Source organism: Diuraphis noxia, unplaced genomic scaffold (assembly GCF_037042655.1).
Source record: "Diuraphis noxia isolate RWA-SAM2 unplaced genomic scaffold, SU_Dnox_SAM2 contig0001, whole genome shotgun sequence".
Lineage (NCBI taxonomy): Eukaryota > Metazoa > Arthropoda > Insecta > Hemiptera > Aphididae > Diuraphis > Diuraphis noxia.
This window is the reverse complement of record NW_028301711.1, coordinates 102,027,736-102,039,770: the sequence shown is the minus strand read 5'-3', so window position 1 is coordinate 102,039,770 and position 12,035 is coordinate 102,027,736. Positions and strand designations below refer to the sequence as shown.

Here is a 12,035-nt window from a genome sequence, read left to right as displayed (position 1 = left end):
TTAGAAATTACAGAACAATTCTTAAAATAGATTTGTGCGATAACCAATATCAATTTCGCAAAACATAATCTAATATAGAAATATGTAATAAGAATAATTTAGTATTTTCATTGATTATAGAATGGAGCTATTCTATAATGAATGGTATTATGTTTTTCACCAGCCTATTTTTTTTGGGGGGGGGGGGGGGGGGGGGTTGTATCCGTGCCTGATTTCACCTCGAGTAGATCATAGGGTAAAAACCATTTGTTATACACTTATAGTAACCGGGCAAAGTCATTTGCTCGTTTAGATAGTTTTTATTGGCACCATTGTTTTTAAAACGTTAGAATTAATCTAAACCAAAAATCTGAACATATAGATTCTATAAGAATCTATCAAAGCTATCTTACTAAATTATTGTTTTTCACAACATTTTCTGTAAATAGAAATTTTTTGGCATCATTGATTTTAAAATTTTTCGGGTATTTAGGGTTCCAAAGATTTAAAATAAAATAATTTGAAGGGGTGCTATACTAGATTTACGTCATTTCTTTTAATTTCTTTCCTATCTATTAGTTAGGTATGCTAATGCAGAGAAATACAATATATTTGATGATTATTGATGAAATTTGGGTTTTCGCAGATATTTTTTATTTGATAAAATTAGATAAACTCATAAAGAATCTTGTATTAAATTTTCAAATCTTAAATATAAAAAAATACATTTTTATGAATTTCTAACTCAAAATAAATTGCAAATTGTCGTGATTTTGAAGTATTTTTGTCAAAATTCAAACTTTAAATGCTTACTAAAAAAAATTATGACCGTGTATTTTTAATATTATTTAACTAACATTGTGACAATATATTAGGAGCCTTATTGTATTAAATTTTGAAGCTTTTTTATCCAACGAATAAGATTTTTTTGTTATGCATAAAAAAAAAAACTAAAAAGATTGAAAATTTCAAATGTCTATAAATATTATAAAAAGTGTTGAAATATTTTGAAAAATTTATAATGTATAGAAAATGCTAGTTTAAACATTCAGTGAAATTTTGATGTGTCAAAGATAATTTGTTTTAGAGTTACACCAATAACTAAAATCGATTTTTTCAACAATTTATTTTGCGTAAAAATTCTAGTTTTTCTTTATTTTTATTTTTTTGGTTTTCCCGGTGCTTTTGAAAACTGTTGTGAATTTCAAAATTTGACCTTCCCATTGCAGCAACTATACTATAGATTCACCAGGGTCGGCGCGAATAATTTTTCGTGGTGGGCAGTGGCGTAGCTAGACTCTTTTTTCTGGTTAGGCCCGATATTTTGATGTAAGGATTACCAATGAATAGTTTTATAAAATAAAAAAGTATCAGAACACCGTATACATTTATTATAGGCATATTACATGGATTTATCTTATGTATTAAAACTAATAGTATAAAATTAAATTAATAAAAAAGATATAGCTTTATTAAAATATTTTTAGATTGAAAATTCCAATTTTCTTTTTTTCATCGATGCAAACTCGTCAATTACAGCAGATGCATTTTCTATGAATTTTCCACTTATTTCTCTCTCAATAGACAGCAAAGTTAAATTATTTAGTCTGCTACTTTGTCATCTTTGACCTTAGATATGTTTTTACTTTTTTCATCGTCGAGAAACTCCTTTCTGCTGAGGCACTAGATACTGAAACTACCAGTGGTTGACTTGGAAATAAAGTAGTAGAGGTACTCTAGCTACTTTTAAAATGTAGCGTCCCTAGCATTTTAATAAAACTTACATAATCATGGCGGTGGGGGGGGGTTAAAAGCTTACATAACAAGCCGCCCAAACGTTCCCCTTTAAAAAAGAAGTAGGGATACTCTAGCGTATCCAAAAAATTAGTTGAGGTACTCAGTCCCCCCGCCCCCCCCCCCCCCCCCCCCCCCCAAGTCAACCACTGGGAACTACCAAAACATTTTCAATAATTTTTGTTAATTATTCAAATCCAACTTTGTATTTTTTTACTTCTTGATATAATTCGAAAAGATTAGATACAGATAAAAATAAGGTTTTTCCCAGTTGACATTGGCATTTTAATTTGGTAATAAATTCATTTGATTGATTTGCCGTGTTCTATTTGATGACAAATTATCAAAATTTATAATTATAATATATTAATTAAAAGACGTATCATTAACTGATTTGCAGAACCAATTAAAAACCATCAGGATTTAATTTTGTTAATTAAAACCGTATTTACAATATATTACTTCTATTATTTTAAATACATATAGTCATATACACTACATATTTAATAGGATAAACATTTTTTTTTTTTTGGAAAAAAGTGGGTAAGCCCTGGCCTACCAGGCCTACCCGCTGGCTACGCCACTGGTGGTGGGGTGTCAAAGTAATAAAATGCCGACTTAAATATGTATTTTAACAACTTGAGTTTAGTGAGACATTTTTGTAAAAATGTTATGAACAGATTAATAGCTGATATTAAAACAAGATAATGTAATAAGTTAATACAAATTTTTATTGAAATACTTTTTTCAAACTAATATTTATGACAATTAAAAACAAAACAAAATTTAATTTATTCATGAGTAACTTTCTTAGTTAACAAAAAATCCTTTTAAAATTAAAATTTGCAAGTACTTAATAAACGTATTTAAATTTATATTTCACATTATAAACATTTGTTTAACGACATTAATATGAAAAAAATTGAAACGTTTATAAATATCTTTAAATAAATCAAAATATTTTGAAGATTATACCATAGTGTAGAAAATGCTAAAATAAAAATATGATTAAAATGTTACATATCTATCTATGATGAATTATCGTTGAATCACAACAAAATAAAAAAGTCAAAAGCTAGTTTTGTGTTAAATTTTCTGTTATCACTATTTATTTTTTTTCGTATTTTCCTGTAGACCTAAAGAACCAACAAGAATACTATATATCCTATTAGAAAAGATTTTTGTAAAAATTTCAAGTTTCTACGGTTATTTGTTTTTGAGCTAAACGGAATAAGCAAAAAAGTTTAGTAAACAATTGTTCCTTATATATTTTTTTTTGCCCGATTATTTTGAAAAGTGCTGTGAAGTTTTAACTTTTGACTTCTCCCACCTCCAGTACCAAAGTTTTGAACCAAAACTGTCTATTAAGTTGAACATTGAAAACATATTCATTGAAAAATCAATACATACATCGCTCCGCTCAGAATCTAAAAACCTCCCTGGTTCGCTCTGCTGTATATTATGGGTATCCAAGGGTATCCAAGGCATACTTATGTAGGTCACTGTAATGAAAATTTTAAACTTGAATTAAAAGATCACCATAACATACCATGAAACAAAAAACTGAATCATAGCGTGGACTGTCAACTTTCATTTTTAAGAATGTTTTATCATTAATTTATATTACTTGCTATTCAATTTATTTTCTAATTATAGTAGGTAGGTATACCTACCATTATACTTTGAATTAATTATTTATAAAAATATCGCATAAATATTTTATTGCTAACTTTTATAATTTAATACTATGTATTTTTGTTATTGGACTCCAAGTACGACATGCCTATACAGGGTGATTTTTTTATCGAAGAACACTCATACTCATACACTCCTACTTTTTTAAATAATGAGTGTTCTTCGATAAAAAAATCACCCTGTATACACGTAACCTTAACGGTGAGAATATAAATATTACATTTATATAGTCGTTGTAAATGGGTAGAATATAGTCAAAATATTTTGGAAATTTCATTTTATATCGAAAATAATGTCTAAAATATGCTAATTTAATTTGGTGAAAATTCAAGTTTTTATTGTCATTAATTGTCATTGCGTATATAAATTATATTAAATATGTTATGTGAAATCTCGATACTTTTATATATTTCATTGAATATTATAATATATTCGGTTAATGTAATTAATAACATGTATGTGTAGGTACACATCATAATGTATAATTTTAGTTTTACTTAAAATATTTACTATAAACCTGATTTTTTTAAACTTTATATGATTATGCATAAAAAAAATTTTTTTGTAGAATAATATAGTATTAAAGTAGTTATCAAATACGTAACAAGAAACGTTAAATATATTGACTGTTGTAAAAAAATTAAAGTGTGTTAATTTTCGTACAAGGTTTATTGATAACTTAAATTGTCTGAATTTTTAAATCACTGGTTAGCCCATGTAGTCATGAAAGAGAATACTATTACACTGAATTCCTCTCATAATCTCTTATTTCCGATACGCACGTGAAGATAAGAATGACTATTCTACCATTATTATAAAATTTAAATGTAAAACACAAGTTATATTATGAACTAGGTAGTCAAAAATGTATTAAATTAAATTTTATATTTGTATAAATATAGACTTAATAATAATAATAAACCCTGTTTAAGACCTAGGTATAGGTAAAATTCAAGGGGTGAATATTTTATAGTGGGTCACTCCAATTTCCATTTACGGAAAACATTAATAAAATGAATTCCTGACTTCCTATTTTTATTCCTATTTGAACATTATTATAGTATCGACCGCATTGGTGTACACAGCATTAAATAACTTTATAATTACTCACTGTTAAGAAATATTCAAATTATTCATATTATGTAAAACTAATAAATGATAGTATTCGCATAAAATTTAAGTAAAATAATAAAATGTTACCTTTTTCTTATAACATGGGTAATTCATAACTAACATATTATGAAATATTATACAATAGTATGAATATTTTGTTATTACTTAAATGTATACGTAAAATATTACTTAAATTAAATTACATGTAACTTACCGTTCCAAAAAAATTCATTTATTATACTAACTTCAATAATTTAACACATATAATTTAAAATTTACGTTAGCATAAATATTAACAACATTAATTAAGTAGGTATATTTGTTTTTATTTGAACAAATGGATTTGTATAGAAATATTCTATAATTTTAAATTACTAAAGTAACGAATGTTAGTGTGAATGTTTTCAAGTGTTAAATATTTCACCTTTTGTTATGTGTTCTTAATATAAATTAAATTTGTTTTGAAAAATGCATGAAAAAAAACTTTAATACGTACAAAATTGTTCATGTAGATATTTTTTTTGTGCCTGCTCTTTTATGCTCCTCCAGTGTGCTTTTTTCAGATTTGCTATTGGTAAGTGTTAATATATTTTCTATTTAATATATTAATTTAATTACTTTAAATACTCTTAATAATTTGTACGTAAATTAATGTGTTTCAAGATTAAAAATATTTTTAAAAAATGGCCAAAATGATATTAATTATATTAATATTTGATACAATAACTATATTATTTTCATTGTTGTTATAGTTGACATTTTGTGTCATCTTCTGGTGACAAAATAGTATAAGTTTCCTAAAAACAGCCAATAGTCGAAAATCTTCACCGTCTATTTTCATCGTATAATACGTAATATGGTATTATATTATTTATTTCGTTGAAAAAATTTTAATGATTATTAAAATATTATATTTTAGAATCTGCGCGGAGCAATGAATGTATTGACTTTACAATAATGTGTTATCATTTAATATTTTTTTTTTTTTTTGAACGATTTTCGTTCGACAGTTATGCATAATTATGAGTTTATAAACCGGTTTAAGATTCCTTATTATTTACTCAAATCTAAAATTGTAATTACTGCCACTCAAACTTTTACCTATCAACAGTAGGAATATATTGATTGAAAAAACATCATTTTATCGATTAAAACTTAAGTTCAGGGACCGTAAGCAGTTTTTTGAATCTGTGTGTATTTTTTGTATTTTTATTTTTATAATAATATAAACAGAAACAGAAAGTGCCAAACTAGTTTTGAATCAGAATTCATTAAAATTTAATTACAATAACAGTTTAATTTTTGGAACTGGATATGTACAGTACCTTATAGTTATATCAAACTTGGGTGAAACATAATATGTAACACACATCATGTGCCACGCATTATTCACATGCTAAGCATTTGTATTGTTGACCGCTGTTAATGTTTATATAATAATATGTATAATGTATACAAATAAATAGTGTAAATTATGTGCAGTATTTACTACCAATGTAGTGTTAGACAGTGTTAAAGAATGGTAGAAAATATATTTAAATTTTGTAGCCAGCAGTGAAAATGTTAGTTAAAATAAATAAAAATAAAAAACCAACGAAAACAAAACTTTTATAATTAAATTTAAACTAAAAGTTTCAATTTCAACTTAAACATTATAATTAAATAACTGAGAAAAGCTTACTATACGATCATGCTAAATTCCTGGGTTATAAAAGTTCTTAATACAACCTGTTAAATTATAATTTTATATACAATTTATTTACAGTAATTATGAAGAACAAATTAATACCTTAATATCAACAATCGTAATTATATATCGGTAGGTAACTAACAGACAAACAAACGAACGGACTGACAGATTGACGGACACAACGTGGTATAATATAATATTTAGCTGATTTATTTAATTATTTAACTCAAATTAGCTGCAGGTATCCCTTAAACATTATAGAAAGATGAGGATACTAACAGCGTCTTCAAAAAGGAAAAAGAGTATACTGCGATTGACATATTTTAAAATGATTTTTATTTTTTAATACACAATTGGGTCTTACAATAAAAATAATTCTTCAATTGACATTGTCGGACTAGAATAATATTAACTACTTAAAGTCTAAAAATGATGAGTCACAAAAATAATTACATTTTAATATTTGGTTGAAATTTACTAGAAACTGTTTTAAATTCTTAATATTGTTTATTACATAGACTTAGTATTATTATTAAAAAAAAATTAGTTTAATTCAATGACCTAATAAGTTCATTTCAATAATTAGGTAACCAACATAATATGGTTATTTATCTTAGTTGAAACGATACTACTCTTCCAATTATATGGAATTTTTAATTTTTAAATGTTTTTTTTTATCTATTTAATAACTGTATACACATAATTAAATAAAAATGTAACTTGCGTTTAAAATCGAAAATAATAATTTGTGAAAAAAAAATGTATCAGTGTAAATGTATGTCTACTTATTTAGGATGACGCAATTAGTAACAATTCGAATAATCGGACTCAAATAAGCGTACATTGAATACATTGGTACGATGTTATTCGATTAAAAATAACATAATCCTGTAGACGTCAATCTCTATTTACCTTGAAACCTTCGCTAATTTTGGAGGTCCTGGTGTAGACTACAACAGGGAGAAGATAATTATGTTGATCAATTACTCATGATTAATCGACCATCGCCAAACCCATTCTTAGTGAATAATTGCAGGTATTATTTTTATAATAATAATTTATAAACATTTATCTGCTTGACCATTTCTGGTTTACCTCTGAATTACGAAAAAGAAACGTTGACGTTAAATGTTTTACAAACGATCTTAGGAACATTGTAAAAGGTATTCAGACAGTGGTGGCGCGCTTAATATTAAGTAATAACAGTAACTAATATTGTATTACAGTAGATTGGCGAAGCACACATAAAGAACTGTGGGTCGAGGGATGAGTTTCAGGGGCAGTTGGACGCACTGCAGGTCACGAGTACCGGGACGGGGTCGATTTTTCGTATCATTGTTTATACAAAGGCGCAGCATTCTTTAATTCTCGAACCACGTTTTAGCACAAAAAAACTCTCTCACCCCGCAGGCAAACCGTGACGTGAGGAAAACAGCTTTGACAAAACTCGGAAGCGATATAGTAATAATGAGCGTATAGGTATAACACGCGTGACACATACATACACATTTAGTAATAGCGTACTTATAGGTCGTCAACGCCGATTGAACGTTTTTCAAAACCAGAAGGCGGCCTTGAGTTTTTCACGATCACCCTATACTATGGTGGTGCTGAGGCGGTGCGAGTGGTCTACGCGAAAACTACACTGTACAGACAGAGGTTAAAGTGGGAAAAAATTCCAGAGGGGACTAATGTTTCCAAAAAGTTTTAAGCGTTCCATATATAATTTTATGTATAATGTCTAATGTATAAAATCCTAATTTGTTAAAGGGGACGCTTTTTAACCGCCGTCAGAGGTAAGGGGACTGAGTCCTCCTGCGTCCCCCCCACTTTAACCCCTGTGTACAGATCCACCGATGCGGTGGTGGTGTATGTTTATTCACCGTCTCAGGCAACACATACACACACACTCGAAATGTACTACCTATACGCAAATACGCACACACCCATATATTATATACCTTTTATCACGCGGCCCACAGATTTATCGACACGGCGCGGCGCCACCGCCGCACCCACACCCACCCTATCACATTCGTTCTTCCGCCAAGACCACACGACGAGCACCGTTCTCCACCACCGCGCGGCCAGCGGCCCAAATATACGAGGGTGTTGTGCCGGTCGGGACGAGAGGCGATGATACCGCCAACGCCACTTCGGCGAGGGATGAGGCGACGCTACACGAGCGAGGGGGAAGACGCGGCGGCTCTCCGATTTTTTCCGTTCCGCCGCCCGTACGTGGTGAAACGCAGGATGGTGAGGCGCCCGCCCCTTTATCGAATTACCATTGCCGCCGCCGGGATGGGGTCGTGAGTGCGTACTCGCTCACATTCGTGCCCGTCGACACACACCGGCACAAGGCACGACACGCACGCGCACATCGGCTTATCGGCCGCAGTCTACGACGGCGACGGCCGCCGCTCTCACTGCTCTTAGGTCTCAGCTGTACGGTCGCTACACCACACGGCGCCGCACGTACCTACTAATAAGCGCGCGCACGCGCACACACACACACACATCGCCGCTCGTGGAGTTTCGTCGTCGCCACCGCCACATCGTGTTGTTGTCCTGCCACCGTCTCACGTCCAACCGCCCGTCGGCGCGTCGGTTGGTTTACAAGTCGTACACATAGGTACGTTGCGACAGTCTTGTATCCGTCATATCCGTCCGCGGTCGTGTTTTTTTTTCTTCGTCTTACCATTTACGAAAGGGCTACCCATCGCCGTTTACAATTGACTGCAACGACAATCGCGATCAGTAAATATTATTATTATCAACATTATATTATATTTTATTTTTATTTTTATTTTTTTTTTGTCATCAATAGGAGGCTTATGTCTATTGTTGTTATTTTTGTTAAGACTATAATTATCTAATACCTTAAACTTTGACTTTTTCATACAATTATATACCTCCGATAACGTCCGAGATGCGTTAAGAGCATCGGACCCGTCGTTAGAATTCTGTCGCCAAGAACGAGTATCTCTATTATACTTATAGTGATCCGTATCGAAGGCTCCGGCGTAAGGTCTTACACGCGCCACGTGCACATGGCGCATATAACATCACCATTACAAGAACTAGAAGGATACTATTCTCATATTATTATATAAGGTTTTTCATCATCTCTATCTATCTCTCTCTCTTTCTTTATTTTATATCTCGGATACAATATCTACCCCTATGTCTCACGTTCAGTGTTATTATCGTCGTTATGAAGCTGATTTTCGTATAATTTGTTTGTTCGGAGTTAAATTATATGATAATATGTAATGATGATAAAATTAAAATTTCATTTCGTTTTTATTTTTCAGTTGTGCTACAAAGAATATAATAATGGCCAGCACGTCCAGCCCGATATCGGACTTTTTCCGCGGTCGTCACGTACTCATCACCGGTGGCACAGGGTTCATGGGCAAGGTGTTAGTGGAGAAATTGCTCCACTCATGTCCAAACATTGGATTAATATATTTACTAATCAGGCCCAAACAAGGCAACGACGTCAAGTCCAGGCTAGATCAACTTCTCAATGCTGCGGTAAAATAAAATAATGATAATAGTATTAGCAATAAAAGCGTATAGAAATGTAGGTATCATAATGTTTTTTTTTTTAATTATAAACTATTTCGGTTTAGGTCACTCGAAGAGCAAATCATTTTCATATTTGCACAGTTAATTTATAATTGCAATACAGCATGCTGCATGTATACCTATACATTTTTAAAAATAATTTAGATAATTTAATAAATTTTTCACGCTTTTGTTAAGGGAAATAGTTAAGCTAATAAGCAAGGAAATATATTCATTTATATTTTATTCTATTGTTTATTTAAAACGCGTGCTAAATTTGAAAATAACACGTCAGTGTTTGGCAGCACTCGTTGATATTTTTTTCTAATAAAGGTCTTAATTTATATATATTTAAAAATCTCTTTTCTTGATCTGTGTTTAGTTTCCATGAATAATATATTTTATTCTGTATTCAGTTTTATTCACTTTATAATTTTGTAGTTTTAAATGTATTACTTTGAAGTCTTTTTAAATTATTTTATTTCGTATTTTCTGACTACCACTTGAATAATAATAATAAAACATATATAGAGGTATACATAATAAATATAATATAATTCATATTTTTTATCTACATAATAATATCATTAAATGGAACGCAATGGTACTTCGATAAATATCTATTTTAAATTAAAATTTGTAGCTATATAATATTTTGTGACTTCACTGGGAAGTAACTAAAAAATCATTCTCGCAAAAAACTCTTAGATATTGTACAAATATAAGAGTATTTCCCCAATTTCCTTAAATTATGCCATTGTACGAGATATTATACATCAATTAAAATCTCAAAAATGTGCAAGCATTATTTTGTAGAATATAGTTTAATTATTACGCCTTATTGAAAATTAGTATAATCGAATGTACATTTGTTGATACAAATAGTCAATAGACATTAATAATGTTTTAATATTTTTCACACGATTTGATGTACCAATATATATATTTTCAAATGAATGAAACATAGGTAGACACTCAATTTCTTTTAAAACTTCTATTAACTACTTACTCGTAATGATTGAAATTTCAGTTTTTTGTTGTTTTAATCTTTCTTTTTAAAAACAATTCTTTTAGATATTTGATTGGGTGAGGAAAAATCAACCAGAGTCTTTAAAAAAGTTAGTGCCCATTAATGGCGATGTCACTAAATGCGATCTTGGCATCAGCACACTGGATCAAAAAACGTTAATAGATAACGTATCTATTGTGTTCCACTCGGCAGCCACCGTTAAGTTTGATGAAGCGCTTAAACTTTCGGTTGCGATGAATTTGTTAGGTACTAAACGATTGGTTCATCTGAGCAACAGCATGACAAAGTTAGAGGTAAGTGTTACTCAGATACATAGTTTCTAATTATCGTAAAAACTATTTAAGTTAATAAAAAAATAAAATTGTTAATTTTATTATTATCGGGTTTTTGTTTGTATTTAGTGTATTTATTTTAACTTGAATTATAATAATTTATTGCTCTAGTTAATGAGAACGTCATTAATGCCGTACTAAAATTGTTTTAAGCTTTACTTCAAAAGAAATCGGTCATAATAATACATTTTTTATTGTAAAATTGTTGGTTATTTTGATTTAGTCTGATAAAAAGTAAATTTTTCATAGTATATAATTTAAAATAGTTTGCTAAAACTACAAAAATAAAAATAAAAATTGAATAGTATCGATCACCGTAATAATTTCTAATATTTCGGATACAAAAAGTTTTATTTTTAATTTTTAAAATTATTTCAATAAAAAACGAACTTGATTTATTAATGGATTATCCACTTTTATTCAAAATAGTTTTTAAGATAGACTAAACTTAAGGTAAATATAAATTGTAAAATATCAAATATGTAAGCCAATATTTTCGTATTTAAAAAAGGATTTGGCTTAGATTTGTTTCAGTAGGTAGCTATTTCAATTTTGTAGAAAACAAAATACTAGTTTGGAAACTATTTTATTTTTATAATTTTAAAACGTATACATTCCAGTACGTACAAATATAAATATTTAATTTCAATTTAAGGACTTTATTTCTTTATTTTAGGATTAGTTATGGTAAATACTAAATTGTATAAGTTGAATCTTGAATATATTACTTATGAATTAATAACAATATTAACTTTAAAATTAAATATAATAATATTGTATGATTCAGGGCAGTTTTTGAAATCATAAATTACATTTTTTAACAAATTTTCCG

The 12,035-nt window shown here is 29.3% G+C and overlaps 1 protein-coding gene across 4 annotated transcripts in view; it reads left to right on the top strand.

Annotated features, from left to right (window-relative positions):
- The window catches only part of LOC107168553 (putative fatty acyl-CoA reductase CG5065), a 46,708-nt gene that overhangs the window by 9,208 nt on the left and 25,465 nt on the right, over nt 1-12,035 (top strand). For 2 of the 4 annotated variants that reach the window (XM_089218817.1, XM_015518008.2), the window contains exons 2-3: nt 9,586-9,808; nt 10,916-11,164. In XM_089218817.1, the coding sequence (XP_089074943.1) occupies nt 9,586-9,808; nt 10,916-11,164 (472 nt within the window). Of the gene's footprint in view, nt 1-8,706; nt 9,029-9,585; nt 9,809-10,915; nt 11,165-12,035 lie in introns of those variants that run through there. The other 2 variants (XM_015518010.2, XM_015518009.2) reach the window with 2 other exon arrangements.